Source organism: Saccopteryx bilineata, chromosome 3 (assembly GCF_036850765.1).
Source record: "Saccopteryx bilineata isolate mSacBil1 chromosome 3, mSacBil1_pri_phased_curated, whole genome shotgun sequence".
Lineage (NCBI taxonomy): Eukaryota > Metazoa > Chordata > Mammalia > Chiroptera > Emballonuridae > Saccopteryx > Saccopteryx bilineata.
The window spans coordinates 26254487-26273384 of NC_089492.1; the positions used below are offsets into that span (position 1 = coordinate 26254487).

General features: G+C 35.3%; 1 protein-coding gene across 1 annotated transcript in view; it reads left to right on the forward strand.

The window, feature by feature from the left end:
• NUDCD1 (NudC domain containing 1) overlaps positions 1-17986 on the forward strand; it is a 60886-nt gene extending 42900 nt beyond the window's left edge. The window contains exons 7-10 of the mRNA XM_066265814.1: positions 973-1117; positions 4952-5077; positions 14844-15003; positions 17371-17986. Of these exons, the coding sequence (XP_066121911.1) occupies positions 973-1117; positions 4952-5077; positions 14844-15003; positions 17371-17663 (724 nt within the window). The 3' untranslated portion in view covers positions 17664-17986. The remainder of the gene's footprint in view (positions 1-972; positions 1118-4951; positions 5078-14843; positions 15004-17370) is intronic.
• The last annotated feature ends 912 nt before the right edge of the window (positions 17987-18898 follow it).

Sequence of the window (18898 nt, forward strand, 5' to 3'; positions counted from 1 at the left end):
AAAGAATAGTTGATGTTTATATGTTCTATTTGGTAATTATGATAATAGTTACTATTGTGTTCTTGCAGTTGTGTTCCGGGGCCTGGGTTGGGATGGCACACGTGTACCAGAGATGGCACGTGACAAAGGTTGCTTTGCTGTGGAATAGCTACCACTACCCTACCTTTCTCTGCATTACAGCAAAGCCGCTTCCTGGGACTGCCCTTCCTATTTAAGAGGCACATGGGCAACTCCCTGTCCTGTGTCCACCGTTTGTCCTGGGTTGCCTCTCTCCCTTTACTGCTGCATCAGACCTTATTCTCAGGATTCCCTGATGAGCCCTTTTTATTGCATTTGGAATTTGTGTTTCCTGGCTTAAATATACAGAATTAAATGTTAGGTTAATACAGACCATATTAACAACTTTTTTTCCTGTATTACCAAAGTTGTTTTTTTTCTAATTCCTACATTTCTTATCAGTTCTCTAAACTCTGTATTTTAAAAATTAACATTTGTACTGATTGAAACTTCCTGATCTTTAGATTAATAATTATATATTATTATGCCTACTAGTTTGTGAAAATAGAGTTAACTGGCTCCACACTACAGGTATCTTTAGTTAGAGGCCCTTTCCAATGAACTTTATGCGCCCACCCCTACCAGTCACTAGTGAACGATCTCGGATATGTGCTGCTTGTATTTCTGTTACTTGAGTTTGGTAACACATTGCACATCCACACTACAACCAATTACTCTTCTCATAGAGCCACTTGACATACCATTTCCAGTGGTACTTTCTTGTTTAACTATATTATTTACCCTTGGATTATAGATTTTCCATCATATGCAAAACTAAAATGAACACAGTATTTGGTAAAACATCTCCTGGACACCAGAAGGGTAATTTCTATGGAAGATTCTCCTGTTTGGTATTGGCTGTATAATTTGCATAGTTGTTTAATATAACATTACTTTTCTTATTGAAACTTCTAGCTTGGAGATTTCCTTGATTAAAAAGAATGAAGGTGTGACCTGGCCAGAGCTTGTGGTTGGTGATAAACAAGGGGAATTGATCAGAGACTCAGCCCAGTGTGCTGCAATAGCTGAACGTTTGATGCATTTGACCTCTGAAGAACTGGTAAGAAATTGCAACAGTAGTTTGACTTTCTTAGGATTAGAAATATGAGGATTATACTGTTTTCAAACATTTTTTGCTTTTCTAAGGTAAAAAGCACAAATTAAGTACTGCTGACTGGTATTTGATTATGGCTTAAAATTCTAAAATCCGTTTTTTACACTATTTGAATACATATATACATGTGCTTGTATTGCGTATGTTGTGTAGGGTAGATGTGCATGTATCTACACACACACACACACACACATTAAACAGCAGAGATACTTTCTGAGAAATGCCTCATTAGGTGAGTTCATCATGGTGCTGATATCATAGAGTGCACTTACACAGACCTAGATGGTATAGCCTACTACACACCTATGCTGTGTGGTATAGCCTAATGCTGCTAGGCTACAAGCCTCTACAGCATGTTACTGTACAAATCAATGTGAGATTAAATCAAGTGCAAGAGAAAATGAATCGAGAGAACAGTAGCATGAGATACATGAGGCTGCTGCTGGCTTAATGTTGCATACTGTTTTATAGCAAACTTTTTATACGTAGAAATTGTACAGTCTAAGATAATTAAAAGTATAGTGTAGTAAACTCATAAACCAGTAACATCAATGTTTAATATCACTATCAAGTATTAAGTACTGCACACAGTTTTACGTGCTTTACTTTTATGTGTCTGGCAGCGCAGTAGGTTTATTTATACCAGCATTACCACAGACACCTGAGTAAGTCATTGTGCTGCAACCTTACAATGGCTAGGATGTCGTTAGGCAGTAGGAATTTTTCAGCTCCATTATTGCTTTATGGGACCACCATTGTATATGTAAACAGTCATTAGCTGAAATGTTGTGTAACACAACTCTATGTGTGTGTGTATACGTATGGATATGTGAATATGTATATTCTCCTTTAGAAGATTATAGACTGACCAATGCTCACAGGAACAAAAATCATTATTTTCCTGCCCTCCTTGCTAATAACCTACTTATCACCATTGAAATTTTCTAAATGATCTTAGTATATCACGAGGGGCATATATATAATCTCATTCAGTACACTTAATTTTTTATTGATATTGTAATCCATTGTAATGATGACAATTCACAACTTATTTCTCTATGAGATTTTGTTGCCTAGATACCCATCCTGATAAATTTTAAGATGTTAAAAATTTGAACAAATACTGTATAGCAGTACACCAGCATTTCAGTTGTATGTTTATTCACCAAAAATTATATCAGCAGGTGTAAAATGTCTGACTTACTGCCATCTGAAATTATAGCAATGAAGAAAACTATATGAAGTATTTATACTATACAGTTAGTTACACCCTAAGATAGAAAGGAAAGATTAGAATATTTGAAATAAATGTCTGTCAAAAGAAAACATGGCCACATGGAAAAACCAAGTTTCATGTTTGCCATCCGTAATTAAAAATTTCAGGAATCACTGGAATTCATACATAAGACTATAAAACCTTGATTTCATAGACCTGTTATAATAAGCCATGCACAGGGCATTGCCCTGTGCTCATTCATTCAGCAAGTATTTGTTGTGATAGGGCTATGGGGAATAATGGTGATAGTGGGGGCTTGTTTTGAGGGTATAGATAATTGCTACCTCCTCACACTTGATGATTTCAAGTGAATATTGTTACTATATGAGTTACTTATGAATGAATCCCAATGTGTTTGTTACATTTTGAAAAACAAAACAAAATCTTGTTACCTGAAACTGGTCAGTTTTGTGTTTTTCAATTATTTTTATTTTTTTCTTGCCTAATTGCATTGGTTAGACCCCTAATTTACTGTAAATTAGAAATAAATAGTAAAGTATATATTGTAAATATAGCCATCCTAGCCATTGTAAGGTTGCAGCACAATGACTTATTCAGGTGTCTGTGGTAATGCTGGTATAAACAAACCTACTGCGCTACCAGACACATAAAAGTAAAGCACGTAAAATTGTGTGCAGTACTTAATACTTGATAGTGATATTAAACATTGATGTTACTGGTTTATGAGTTTACTACACTATACTTTTAATTATCTTAGGCTGTACAATTTCACTGTAAATAGTGGAAGTATATATTCTTGCCTTATTTGTGACTTTGGGAGAAAGAATTGAGTATTTCACCTTTAAGTACGATAATACTTTTAATCACATTGAGCACATTTCTGTTATTCATAGTACATTGAGAATTTGTCCTTTTTGCTTACTCTGGATTTATTTTGCTCTTTTTTTTTTTAAAAAAAAGCTTAGATGTTTGATTTTTGACCTTCTTTTCTAATGAAAGGATTTAATGCTATACATGTCCTTCTAAACACTACTTTAGCTGCATCCCCCAGATTTTCAGCATGTCTTCTTAATTCCATTAAGGATTGATCTAACCTGATGCTGGATTTCAGTCTTTTACACAACTCATATTTATTCATATTTATTTATACCTTGTTTATTCTTACTCCTAGTGCAAAACTCAAATGAAAGATTGGGTTGTTTACCAGGGCTTCTCCTTCTGTGTGGGCCATAATCTCTGATTTTTGTCTCCCCATCATTTTAATAATATCAAAACTCAGTTTTTCTTTCCCTTCTCCTATGTGGGTATAATCTCTAATTTTTGTTTCTCAAATATTTTAATAAAATCAAAATTCAGTTTTTTATTCCCTCATCTGCTGCTTTTCACCTGTCTTTTTAAATTCTACTTATGGCTTTAGGAAAGCAGCAGTCTTGAGTTCTCTCTGATTATTCTCTTTTCTCTGTAATCTTGACCTGTAAGCACTGGCTGCCTTGATAGTCCTGAAGTTTTCATTTTTGTCTTCCTGTCTCTAACATGTGGGTAATTGAAAAGGGAAGGGAGGAAGGAGTGTGGCAGGTGCATTCTTTATTCTGCTGGACAAATATATATCTTCTTGGGTCACTGTGACAAATGGTTCCAGCTAATTGCAGTCTCAGCAAGCCACAACCACCAGAATTGTTTCCATTATAGGCTGTCTCAGACAACCACCACTAGGTGGCTCTACATCCCAGCTTTGACCTTCTTGACTGACTATATAGGATGCAAGTTTTCATCCCATTGTAAAAGAAATTTTTTTCCTGACGTGTAGTGGTGCAGTGGATAAAGTGTCAGACTGGAACTCGAAGGTTGCCGGTTTGAAACCCTGGACTTGCCAGGTCAAGGCACTTATGAGAGTTGATGCTTCCTGCTTCTCTTCCCCTTCTCTCTCTTTCTCCTCTGCTTTCTAAAATGAATTTTAAAAAAATTATAAAATTTTGGGTCATTATTTCTTTAAAATTTTTTCCATTTTTCCTGCCCCCTACCAATTACTCATTATTAGTCCATTTGATAGTGTTCCACAGGTCACCCAAGCAGTTGTTTCCGTAGTGTAGTGGTTATCACGTTCGCCTCACAGGTCACCCGAGTTCTGTTTTATTTTTTGACTTCTTTGTGTTTCAGTTTCGATAGGCTCTATTGTGTGTCAGGCTCATTAGTCTTTTCTTCTGCAAAATCTAATAAGCTGTCAATTCTATCTTGATTTCCATTTTAGGTACTATATTATCATATCTAGAAGGTAAATTTGTTCCATTTTATATCTTCCATTTCTCACTCAACATGTTTATGATTTTTTTACACCTTTGAATATATAGAACTTATTTATAATAGCTATTTCATTATACTTTTCTCTAATTCCATAATTCTATCATTTCTGTGTCTGTTGATGAAGTTTTTATTGGTCATAGGTTGAAATTTAGTTTTTATTTATTGCTGTAATATTAACATTTTTAAATATGAAGAAATCCGTTTTCTTATTGTTTGTTTTTATATTTATTTTTTGATCTAAGAACCCAAATCCAGATAAAGGAAAACCCCCTTGTAATGCTCAAGAGTTAGAAGAATGTGATATTTTCTTTGAAGAGAGTTCCAGTTTATGCAGATTTGATGGCAATACATTAAAAACTACTCATGTGGTAAGTTCTTAATGATTTTTCTAAAAATTTGTGAAAAAATAGAAGTTACTTAGATAAAATGATTATTGATTGAACAAATATATATTTATATATATTTTGTAGTGATTGCTTGATTAGCAATTACTGGCTGTGCTATAAAGATCATTACTCCATAAAGTGGTAATTTTTTATAGCACCACCCTCAATTAAAAATATATTGGTTTGGTACTGTTACATATTTATATCTTTTAATTGGCTTTTGTTTGTGCATATTTTTATATACAGTTATCCCTATGATGTATAGTAATTTTTGTCTTTTTTCATGCAGAATTATGACTTAGCATTTCCTTATGTTCTCACATTATTTCAATCTCTAGTTTAATGGTTGGATTATACTATAATTGATGTTCGTGTGTGTGTGTAGTGGTCATTCTATAGGTTACAGTATACATCTTTAATAATTTTTTTGAATTGCATTTATAATGATGCTGTTTTCCTAAATCTCCCTTTTATATGAAGACATTTTTATATTCAGGGGTATTTATCTAATAAAGAGTTACAGAAGTCAAATGAGTAAGTCATAGGCTAGGGGTCCCCAAACTACGGCCCGCAGGCCGCATGCGGCCCCCTGAGGCCATTTATCCGGCCCCCATCGCACTTCCGGAAGGGGCACCTCTTTCATTGGTGGTCAGTGAGAGGAGCATAGTTCCCATTGAAATACTGGTCAGTTTGTTGATTTAAATTTACTTGTTCTTTATTTTAAATATTGTATTTGTTCCCGTTTTGTTTTTTTACTTTAAAATAAGATATGTGCAGTGTGCATAGGGATTTGTTCATAGTTTTTTTTATAGTCTGGCCCTCCAACGGTCTGAGGGACAGTGAACTGGCCCCCTGTGTAAAAAGTTTGGGGACCCCTGTCATAGGCTGTCACGACAAGTTGATTTCTACTTTATGTTCTCATGAGTAGTGTTTGCAGTTATTGCCCCTTATACTTCATTTTTACCTTCCCCTTCAGTTTTTGTTTCATCTTTACTAACTAGTGTGAAAAATATAGAAATTTGTTCTGGGTTGTTTTTTTGGGGGGGGTTGTTTGTTTGTTTGGTTGTGTTTTTTTACTGTTGACTGTTTCATATATTACTTTTAATAGTTTTTTTTAAAATAATTTTTTATTTGTTTTAGTATTTCTTATATTTTTGTGTGTCCTGTAATAAACTTAGCAAACTCTTTCTTGTTTTTTCCCTCCATTTTGAAATTTTTATGTTACTCCTTAATTCAATAGAAAATTTTCTCTCTGGTATGTCAAAAATATATAAATTGGTTAATTTTTTTTTCCTCTTAAAATTTTATTCTGTTAAAAAGCTTTGAGTGTGGTTCTCAGCTTTTTAGATTTTTTTTTTTTTTTTTTTTTAATTTAGAACTTTATTGGCCCTGGCCAGTTGGCTCAGCATTGGAGCGTCAGCCTGGCTTGTAGAAGTACTAGGTTCGATTCCCAGTCAGGGCACACAGGAAAAGTGACTATCTGCTTCTCTACACCTTCCTTTTCTTTCTCTCTTTCTCTCCCCCCCCCACCCCAGTTCTGCAGCCATGGCTCAAATGGCTTGAGCAAGTTGGCCCTGGGCACTGAGGATGGCTCCATGGCCTTGCCTCAGGCACTAAAATAGCTCAGTTGCTGAGCAACAGAGCAATGGTCCCAGACAGGCAGAGCATTGCTTGGTAGGGGGCTTACCAGGTGGAGTCCAGTTGGGCCGCATGTGGGAGTCTGTCTCTTTGCATCCCCACCTCTCACTTATTTAAAAAAAAAGAACTTTATTAGATATATTTCCATTGGGGAATCATAACAATTATATAATACTACATATAAACAAAGACATGACTCATAGAGTTGTTTGTGTGAGAGGGGTCTTCATAGTAAATCAGTGGCTAATTTAGAGCATTGCATATAGAAATTAGTTTAGTCTTACTACCAAAACAGGAAGTATTGGGCTTTAGGAGCAAGCAAAAACAATACAAAAGAGAACCATTTGGCCTTTTGCTATTTTGTTTTTAGACCTCTAAATCTTTGATAGAAGCCCCCTCCAAAAATCTTGAAAATATCTGCCAAATTGGCCTGATGTGTTTTTTTGTCTTGTGGAGGTTGAGGGGAAAGTATATTCTAGGAAAAGTTTATGGAATTAGATTCAAAAGTGTCATGGGAACTTCACCTAACAGAGCAGCTGTTCCTCTCTCACTACCCTTTCCTAGTCTTTTTTGTGTACTTAACTTTCTTTAACTAATGGCTGGTCATTACAGTACTCAAAGGACATAAAGAAATGAGCGCTTGCCTGTGTAGACACATGGGATGGAATGGCAGAGGACCGCTGGCTAGGCAGAAGTGCCGTTGAAGCTGTACCAAAATTAAATATTTACTCTTACAAGTTCTGTATCGGCACTTCTCTCTTACCTACCACTCACATTTTGTTTTGATACAACAGTTTACATCTTTTTATATTGTAAAGCCCTTCCCAAATTATTGTACTTACAGTTATTTTTACTAGTTTTATGTTTTTATACTCCCTTAATAAGTGATCCATCAACTTTACAATGTTAGGTTATTCTGAATATTATATATTTACCTTTATAGGTGAGATTTCTACTTAGTGCCTTTTCATTTCAACTTGAAAACTCTCTTTAAATTTCTTGTAAGGCTGGTCTGGTGGTGATGTGCTCCTTCAGCTTTTGCTTGTCTGGAAAGTGTTTCAGTAGGCTCCTAGATGTATATTAAATTAGATGCCTGTATCTCACACTGATGCTTCAAGATGAACAAATAAGCTTTTCACAGAAAATCTGGGTACCTTGCAGCTGGCTGCCTCTGTGTGGTGCTTTGGGGTTTGAGCCCACATATGAGAGCCCTTAAAGAACCATTTCTCAGTTCATTATAGCCTTGTGGGTCTTGTGGATGCAAACCCCATTGACTTTCAAAGCTAGATGTTTTAGGGCCTCATCTCCTAGATGCAAGTCTTAAAAGTTGTGACACTTGATATATGGGGTTAAAATCATTGCTCCTCACGGGGAGAAACTCAAGGTTTTGGTTTCTTTCCTGATCATGGTTGACTGTCAGGTGGGTGGTTTTTTTCTAGTTCACCTGATATGTAGGAGTTCTGTAGCTTGCTTTGGTGTCCTTTCTTTTTATCCTCAGCAGAAATTGATCAATATGTAGCTGTAGATTTGGTGTGTTCACATGAGGAGGCGAGTTCAGGATCTTCCTGTGTTGCCATCTTGAACCTGAACCTTCTAAACATTCTTATCTGTTTCAGTTGGGTTATATTTGAGGCCAGAGTTTTCTTTTTCTTTTCTTTTTTTTTTTTTTTTTTTACAATTATTAGCAGTGTCATTTTTCTGTTATTAGTCATTTTTTAAAATATATAGGCGAAGATTTAATGAAGTAAAATTGCATAAACATTGCTTTTTGGGTGTAGGTGGATGAACTAGCTATAAATTGAAAAGCTCCAATAAGTCAGTGGTAAGACCATCTTTCTAACGGTAGGTTTGGTTTATCAGTGTATTGTGTGCAAGTCAAGATCTACCTGGTCCAATGTCCCTTGTACTAGCAAGGGTATGAGTTGGCTTGTCATTGGAGAAAGCAGTGAAGGAGGCCATCATGTTTTGGGGCTTCAGTTCTGCATTCACTTTAGGAGTCATGTAGTACTTTATTGACAGTTTGTACGTCTTTCTGCAATGTCTACTTCAGTTTCTCTTCTTGATTTCATTTGTCAAGACTTGGATAATAATTTAAAAATTACCTGTACATGGAAAGGTCAATATATGTCCTTATAGTTTAGGAGAAAGGTCAGAACTCTATGTTGTAAATGACAGATTTTTCAAAATATAAAATTCCCTGAAAGAAATGTAAATCAGAGTTAGACTTTGGCATTTGGGAAATAAAATGTTAAATGAATATATGCAGCAGAACAATAAAATAGAAATATTAAATATCAGAACTGAAGAAAAAAAGTAATAAATGTGGTCACTGGGGTGTAAAGCTCAAACCAGAATTCGGATGTATTTGAAGACTCATTATTTCTGTTTCTATCTAAAGCTGTGCTAGGTATGTTTTGTAAAATATTAGCCACTGATCGCATTGTAGGAATTGAGCACTTGAACTGTGGCTTTTCTAATTGAGGTGTCCTATAAATGTAAAATACACAACCTGGTTTTGAAGTAGCATGAAAAATAAATATATTAATCATAATTTTTATATGAATGTTTATGTTGAAGTGATAATAGTTTGGATATGTTTGGTTAAATAAAATATATGATTGAAATTAATTTTGTTTCTTTTTACTTTTTAATGTAGCTCCTAGAAAATTTTAAGTTTATATATGTGGCTTGCATTTTATTTCTGTTGGACAATACTGGTCCATATGATTAAATTAAATGCAGACTTGAGTAATCAAAAGCTGGTAAGATATTTTAAAAATTTAAATTACAGCAAGTTTCCCAAATAACATCATGTTCATCATATACTGTTAAACATGAAATTGAAACAGCTGTAAAGAAGATGTGTGATTTGTAATATCATTAATACAGGAAGCAGGCAGAGAAGTTACAAAGGAAATAATTATTTTAGGTTAATGTCGTTTTAAATGTTGATTGAAAAGACATACACTCAATACTAATTTTTTCAAAAAGATATTAAGGATAGGATCAGAAGATATAGAGGCAGAAAATATTTTTAGAAAGTATCTAAAAACCATTGGCTCTCTAGCTTCTTGGTCTTAGGACCCCTTTACATTGTTAAGTTCCTTGAGGAAGTTAATCTTTTTGTTTATTTTGACAAATATCAAATTTGACCATATTAGATATTAAGATAATAATAATTTCCCTGCAAGGGCTGCCTTAACAGTATTATATAGACTGGGGGCTTAAACAACAGAAATTTGTTTTCTCACAGTTCTGGAGACTAGAAGTCTGAGACCCAGGGGTTAGCATGATTAGTTTCTTCTGAAGCCTCTTTCTTTGACTGTGGATGGCTGTTGTCTCTCCTATGTCTTGACATGGTCTTCCCTCTGCATGTGTCTGTGTCCTAATCTCTTATAGTGACATAAGTGATAATGGATTTGGACTCACCCTATGACCTTATTTAACTTCTGTCTCCAGATATGATCACATTCTGAAGTACTAAGGGTTAGGAGTTCAGCATACAAATTTTCAGGGGATATAGCTTAGCCAATAACTATCTTTCATTTAGATTTTAGCAGATGTTAACATTTTGCCACATTTACTTTTTCTGTGTTTTCCACTGCCTTGTCTGGTGGCTGAAACGTTTAGGGATGAGTTGCACATTCTGTGTCCTTTACCCCCAGTCTTTTTATTTAACCACAGTACAATTCAGGAAATTTAACTTTGATACAATACTTTAATGTAGTATGGAGTCTATTTCATATTTTACCAATTTCTCAGGGAAAATACTGTATAATTATTTTTTTTCTTGATTTGGGATTCAATCCCATGTCACATTGCATTTAGTTGTGATGTCTCTTTGATCTCCTTTAATTTGGAACATCCAGTTAGCCAACCTTTATCTTCCCCTTGAATTAATAAGTAGTTTGTGTGAAGGTCAAAGTCACCCTTTTAAAGGTTTTAGTAGATTTTGTTATTTCTCTATTTCTTTTCGTTCTATACTGGCTTTCTACCTGTCTTATTTAAAATAGTGTCTACGATTGCTACCGTGGTCTTCAAGCCCCTTTCAAACTTTCTGTGACGCAGTGTATATATTGTAAATCAAAATACAATAAACACACACACAAATTTGAAACAAAATTTTCACAAAGTACTTTCCGTATTGTATAGGATATATTGTAGTACTCTGTTTCATACTCTTTTTAATGAAATACAATAGAAATATCTTTTCTGATCTATTAAATTGATTGTGATACCAGTACTGAGACCCCTACTTTAAAATCCAGTACTAATTGTGTTTCATTTTCTACCTCACTCACTTTTCCTAGCCACTCTGGACTTGATGCTTTTCCTCATTACTAAACATGCTTCGCCTTGAAGGCCTTGGCATTTGGAATTCTCTTTACCTGAAGTGTTCTGCCTTTCCTTATGAGTTCCTGACTTTATTCAGACTTCTATTCACATGTTACCTTCCGTCCCTTACTAACTTATATCAAACAGAGCCACATTATCTCACCTGCTTTCTCCTTTTCTCATGGCAGTTTGTATTTTTATTTATTTATATATTTCTGTTGTCTAATATGTCCTCCATTGTGTTTTTTATATATATCCATTAGAATACTCAATGAAATTTGATATTAATTATGATATATACAGCTAAAGATCCAATCAGATAGTTTTCAAAATGAAAAACATTGTCAATTTTTCTCTTAAAATATTAAGTACTAATAGTTTTTTTTTTTCTTACAGATTTTATTAAAGTAAAAATGTAAGTGTGTTTCCCCAATTGCATTTTACATCACTTAGCTAAAATTTGGCATCGTCCTGTGCTTAATCTCTAGTCAGTGTTTCAACGCCTTTGATTTTGTACTTTACTATATGAATGGGTATTCAAACAAAATTGCAGCTCAAGATTTTATAAGACTTCTTTGCCATTGTTTATAAACATCAATTTTAGACATGCCACACATGCACAACTTCTCAACACTATTTAACTGACCAAGCAGAAAGAATATACACATATTTTATAATGTGTGAATTGCCGTATCTGAAATAGTGCTGAGCCACAGACATACTGTGGTGATGCTTAATAACGACTAGAAAATGGGCTTTGGGAGAGCATGCAGTAACAGTGACTAAGAACATGGCTTTGGGAGCACATATTAATTTAAATCCTAGCAACCACTTATTAGCACAAGGGACAGGAACCTATGGCTCGCGAGCCAGATGTGGCTCTTTTGATGGCTGCATCTGGCTCACAGACAAACCTTTAATAAAAAAAATAGTAACGTTAAAAATATCAAACATTCTCATGTATTATCCATTCATTTCCTACCGCTCATGTTCATGGTTGTGGGTGGCTGGAGCCAATCACAGCTGACCTCCAGGACAACACCCAAATTTTTATTAGATAATGAGTAACATACACGGTCGTTGTATGGCTGTCATGGAATTACATTTTAAAATATGTAGCATTCATGGCTCTCTCAGCCAAAAAGGTTCCCGACCCCTGTATTAGCATCTTAACTTAAATCCCTTAATCTCTTGAGTTTTAGTTTCTTCTTCTATAAAACGGTATTATATCCTAATTCTCAGGAAGAGAAGATTAAATAAGGTAGTTGTGAAATAATAATATGTGTATCTCAGCCTCTGTCCCCAGTTCCTGGGACAGAGTTTCTAAATTTTCAATCTGGCCTCCTAACAGATTTTTGGTTTCTGAATAAAGTCTCGCAATACTTCTTCTCAATTTAATTTGGTAGTAGCAGAGATTAAAGGTTGTTTATCTTCACTTTGACATTTAATCTTCAGAAGTTTTTAATTGCTAGTGTTCTACAAAGAAAAGAAAAAGACCGTCAATTTACTACTTGAAGTTTATGTTTCAAATTTTTCTCTACAGAATATATAATTCAGTTGTAGTCGTCTCGGTACGTCAAAAGTAAATATAACCTTTTCTATAGTAAATGTGAGAATAAAAGAAATGTGGGGTTATATTTTATTGGATAAAGGGTTTATGGATTGAAGAGGTTTTCTTTCTAAGGCCATTGGATACTTTTTTAACATTACCAAAGAATGAGTTTTCCGAATAAATTGTGGAATGTAAATTAATTGCTAAAAACTATATTTAAAGCCCTTTTTAAAATAGAATCTTACTAAAATGCATTTGCCCGAAATCTTATGGAGAGCGTTATAAAGAGAAGGTAATAGTTTTTTGATGGTTGAATGACATCAGTGTGACATTCTATCTAGTAGGTAGAAAACTAGAAAGACGTCACTCCCAATATAACAGTAAAAGACTGGATAATCTTTAGGATCATTACTTTTTATAAATTCATTTGAGAGCTGAGGTCACAGGGCAACAAAGTAGCTTGAAATCTAAGGAAAAACAGGTGCCACCAAGGTAAAGCTGAGATAGGAGAACTGGTTCATTTTAGCAAGGGAAGAAGAAAGGACTGCCATATAAGAAAAACTCGGCTAACAATTGCTGAAGGGCTCCTGTGGGCTAGCAAGAAAGTGCAGTGCCCTTGGGGTTCACAGATCCGCTCTGCGGACCTTGACCAGGGCCTGACAAGGGAGACTGCAAGACTGGGGGAGACCAGAGGAAAGCTGCTCAAAGTGTGAAGCCCTTCCTGGATTATCTTCCTTAAGTAACACAATCCTGATGCTGCTGAGTGAAGAGCACTAAGTCTTACCATCCCAAGGGCTCAGAAGAAGACCCAGTGCAACTGGGCAGAAATAAAAATAAAATTTTAAAACAATTTAGGTGAAACAGACAAACTCCTTGAAAGATAAGCATTACCATAGTTCACTCAGGAAGAAATAGGTAACCTAGTAGTCCCATGTCTGTTAAGAGGTTGAATTTATTATTAACCTGCTGACAAATCTCCAGACCTGGGTTGCTTCACAGATGAGTGCTGCCAAATGAAGAAACAGAAACTATACTAATTCTGTACAGCCTATTCCCGAAAATAAAAGAGACAGAAACACGTCCCCCTTATTTTATGAGGCCAGCATTGCCCTGGTGGCAAGGACATGACAAGAAAACAAAATGGGAAAAAAGAAAAGAAACCAATATCTCTTGTGATTATAGACACAAAAATCCTCAGCAAAATATTAGTAAATCTAATCCAGTGAGTAAAAAACATAATATGTCATGACTAAGTAGAGTTTATTCTGGGAATTCAAGATTGATTCAACATTCAGATATTAATCAATGTAATTCAGTATTCCTCAGCTTCCAGTTTCAAAGCCTCTTTCTATCTGTCGCTCTTATCCCTCTGCCTTTGCTGTCTTATCACCTTCTGTGTCTCCTCCCCTTTCCTTCTTACAAGAATCCTTAGTAATATACTGGGCCCATCCAGGTGTTCCACGATTATCTCTTCAGTTCAAGATCATTAGCTTTGTCACATCTACAAAGTCCCCTTTGCCATGTAAGGCAATATTACAATAAACTTACTACATTATAGACATTACTGATAGTCATTCTGTAATTAAACAGTATACCGAAGTAAATATTTATAAACCGACAGATCTGATTTTGGGTCTCAGCATTAGGATTTGTCTGTGTAGCCTAGAATGTTACTCAAGCTCTCCAAGTATAGTCTTTCATCTGCCGAATGACCATCCTAACAGCCTTGTGGGTTGTTGACGTTAATCTTTATAACATGTCTGACATAGAATGTGCTCATAATTCCTAGTAGCTATCATTATTCTTGACAATTATTACAGGTTAGCATTTATAAACTTTGTGTTTGTATTCTGTGGTTTAAAAAATATTGTGCTTATAAATTGGTGTTTTATATCATGCTTTAAACTAGTTACTGACAGAAAACAGGTAGGTTAGTGTCATGGTTAAGAACATAGACTCTGGGTTCAGATCTCAACTCATGACTTATTCCCAGGCTCTTCTTGGGCAAGTTCCTTACCTGCCCTGTGCATCACTTTCCTCAGCTTTGAAATGCAGGAAGCGATAGCACATCTCTCCCAGGGCCTTCTGAAGTTAACCAGGCTAAGTGTTTTAAAAGTTTATAGCAGGTGCGGACATCAAGCGTTTGTATGTCAGTTTTTGTCATCGTCATTATTTTTAATCATTTGTTGAGTAAATATTACTTTGTGTCCCTTTTTATTTCAGGTGAATCTCGGAAGCAACGAGTACCTTTTCTCTGTCGTAGCGGACCCCGGGAAAATGCCCTGCTTCTGCCTGCGTCACGACGTGGACGCGCTGCTCTGGCAGCCACACTGCGGCAAACAGGACGAGCTGTGGGAGCACATCGCCACGTTCAATGCATTAGGTAGACAGAGAGCCAGCTCTCTTACAGCCTTTTCCGTTAGATCAAAAATTACAGTCGTCGTTTTTATGGGTTTTTTGGTTTCTTTTTCCTTTTTAAAAAATTTGAGCTGTCCTAATTATATTTGGGTTGATTTGTACTCTAATTTGGTTGCTTGTAGTGTAGTTGATGAATGTCAGTACTTTTGGAACAGTAGGACTAATCTTTTTTTATGCTTGTACAGAAGATCAATGCAAATAGAAAGCAAAGTGGTTAAACACTTGAAATGTTCTAATCAATCATTTGTTTATTGCAGTTACGCTGTGCGGTATTAGAATATGAACAGGGAGTTTGACAGTACTGTACATGGCACTTGTATTTAGGTTTTGTCAGAGTAATCTTCAAAAGCCATCATAGAATGCCTCTACGGTCATGCACATTAGGAGACACCTTCCGCGGGATGTAGTGCAAAGAGAGCAGTTATAAATGAAAACACTTAGGGAAAATGCGTATAAGCAGAAATCAAATTCATTCTGTAGGATAAAGGGAAACTACTGGTTTTAAAACTAGGGCTTGGAAAATTTAAACTGCCAAATTGTAGACTTGTGCAATAATTGATTTTATATCAAAATGCATTAGTTTTGTGTGGGAGAAATTTTTTACATGAATTAGTCAGTTATTGCTTATTGAAAGGTTATTTTAAACTGGAAACAGGGAGTAAAATTAGGCATTTTGATTGCTGTATGTGCACAGCCCTAACTGTAGAAGACTTTTGTTAGTTATCCCTTATAGTTAGTAATATAACTGCTAAACTGGCTAATTCAGATTCCAAATTGATTTTTATGACCTGAAGTAAATTTCGATTATGTAAGTAGTTTGCATATTTCTAGCCTTTTTATTATAATTCCTATTTTTTAATTCTCTATCCTCTTTTCCAGTAAAAGGAAACTTAGTCATACTTATCATACGCTCAGATCCTCCATTTTATCCCTTAGAATGGAAAAGTTGGATTATGCTTCAGTTTAACTTAAATCAACATTACTCTAAATATGTAGTCTAAAGATATTATATGCATTATTAATTTTGTCAAAATTAGCCCAGAGAACTAATTCTAAGCCACTCAAACAGGAATCTACATCCTCTTTTTCCTTCTCAAACCCTGCTTAATATTAAAAGGCAATATTCATCTGTCTGTGCTCAGTGGTTCCTCTTTGCTCATTCATTGTTTGATGAACTTAATTTACACTAGTGTTTTATTTTTTGTCTCACATCCTTTTTTTATTATTATTATTAAGTGAAAGGCAGGGAGGCAGAGACAGATTTCTGCATGCGCCCCACCTGGCAAACCCCTACCAGGCAATGCTTTGCCCAGCTGGGCCTTAGCTCTGTTGCTCGGCAACCGAGCTATTTTAGCACCTGAGGTGGAGGCCATGGAGCCATCCTCAGTGCTCAGGGCCAACTTTGCTGAAACCATTGGAGTATGGCTGTGGGAAGGGAATGGGGGTGGTGGTGGAGTGGGATGGAGAAGCATATGGTCGCTTCTCCTGTGTGTCCTTACTGGAACTCAAACCTAGGACTTTCACACACTAGGCCAGTGCTCTACCACTGAGTCAACTCAACTGGCCAGGGCCTTGTCTCACATCTTATAGCTGAAAATCCTAATTTATATTTCAGCTTTTTAATCTGTAAAGATAATTATTTAAAAAAGTAATACTGGTTTTTTTTTTTCAAAGTTTAATTAGTTTTTGATGGATATCCTAATGAAGTTTTTAAAAATTACATCCTTGAATTTTATTTCAAGCTTGAAGTGGTCGGGATTCTACTTCAGGGAACTGAAGTACAACAAAATTTTGTTAAGGTATTGATATTGGTATATAAAAATACTAGAAATAACGAGAACATATTGTGCATATTAGTACCTTTTGGAATGGGCCTTGCATTATGAATACATTCCTGAAATAGCTTTTCAATGGTATTCCATAAACATTTTCCCATTTATTTAAGAAAAAAAAAAGATTGTGTAATGACCCATCTGTGACTGATGAACTTAATTATTAAATTGGCATTTAAAGATATTTTGGCCTGTTTTTCACATTTAAAAATTTAGATTTATAGTGTTTGAATTATTCCTGAAAATTATATGGTGCTGTTCCTTTCTTGAAGAGATGAAACCCTGTTTATTTTGTTCTTGAAGAGTCAAAGCTGTATTTTTGACCAGTTGAGAGAAATTGATTGTGACTATTAATGGTTCATTGTTTGAGTCTTTATGGTATATCTTGAATTTTAGGCATTTTAGTTTATAATAAAATTATAAAATAGTAAATGTTAAATCACAACCTTTCTTCTTTTGTTTAATATATAGTTTTTCTTTTGTCTCCTATTTCTTGGCAGGCTATGTCCAAGCATCAAAGAGAGACAAAAAATTTTTTGCCTGTGCTCCAGATTACTCCTATGCAGCGCTTTGTGAGTGCCTGCGCCGGGTGTTCATCTACCGGCAGCCCACGCCCATGTCCACGGTGCTGTACAACAGAAAGGAAGGCCGGCAAGTCGGGCAGGTTGCTAAGCAGCAAGTAGCAAGCCTGGAGACCAGCGATCCTATTTTAGGCTTTCAGGCAACAAATGAGAGATTATTTGTTCTGACTACCAGAAACCTCTTTTTAATAAAGGTAAAAACAGAGAATTAGTGAAGCCAACATCTCGGTTTCTCTGTACTGGGAGAAGTGTCAGTGACAGCTGTGGGGCTGGGCAGTTATACTGTAACCTATTAAGTGGTCATGTGTTAAATAAAATTATCTTGTATGAATTTTTATTTTTAAAAGGATATTGGAAATATATTTGAGAGATTATGATCCTATAAAAGCTATGGAATGAAGCTGAAAATTCAGAGAAAATTTGCTCCTGTAAATACGTAAAGATACTATTAATATAATTTTTTAAAAACAGGCTTGAGTCTTTTATATGAAAAAAATGTACAATTTAGTGTTTAAAAATAAAAATATTTATCGTGTTCTCTGTGTTTATTGATATAGTTTCTACATTCTGTACCTATAGAATGTGTAGGCTAATAGTTAAAATGTTGATTCTTGTAGATAATTAAATGAACTGAACAGCTTAGGTGGGGGAAATGTAACAGGAGTACAGCAGGTCTAACATTGTGTAAGTTTATTGAGAGACCTTAAATGTGTTATCAAATTAAATATAATTTAATTTTTATCCATTTGTTCTTTCATAGACATAGAGAGATGATAAAGTTCTACATACAAAGAATAGCTTTTATCTATCAGTGCATAACAAACTACCCCAAAACTCTGGTTTAAAACAGGAAGTTTTATAATTTCTCATGATTCAATGACTTGACTGTCTCTGTTCTGTGTGGCCCATCATCCGTCAGTAGACTAGACTGTGCTTCTTCCTGTGAGAGAGAAGACATTCCAAGAAGGCAAGCCCTTAATGTGTAAGACTTTACCAAGCCTATTATATATATATATAATTTCATTTTATTTATTGATTTTTAGAGGGAGTAGAGGAGAGAGAGGGAGAGAGAGAGAGAGAGGGAGAGAAAGAGAAAGAAGGAGGAGGGGAGAAGCAGGAAGCATTAACTCTTAATAATTCCTTCCTATATGTGCCTTGACCGGGCAAGCTGGGTTTTGAACCAGCAACCTCAGCATTCCAGATCGACGCTTTATACACTGAACCACCACAGGTCAGGCCTTACCAAGCCTATACTTCCATCAGAGCTGGTCCTCTTCCATTAAACAAGTCACATGGCCAAGTCTAGAGCCAGTGTGAAAGGGGATATATAAGGGTACAGATAGCAGGAGGTATTATTCATTGGGAGCTAATGATGTATTACAGTCTACCCCACAACTTATAATTTGTCCTATAGTTCTTATATTCTACTGTAATGAAAATTGAATTT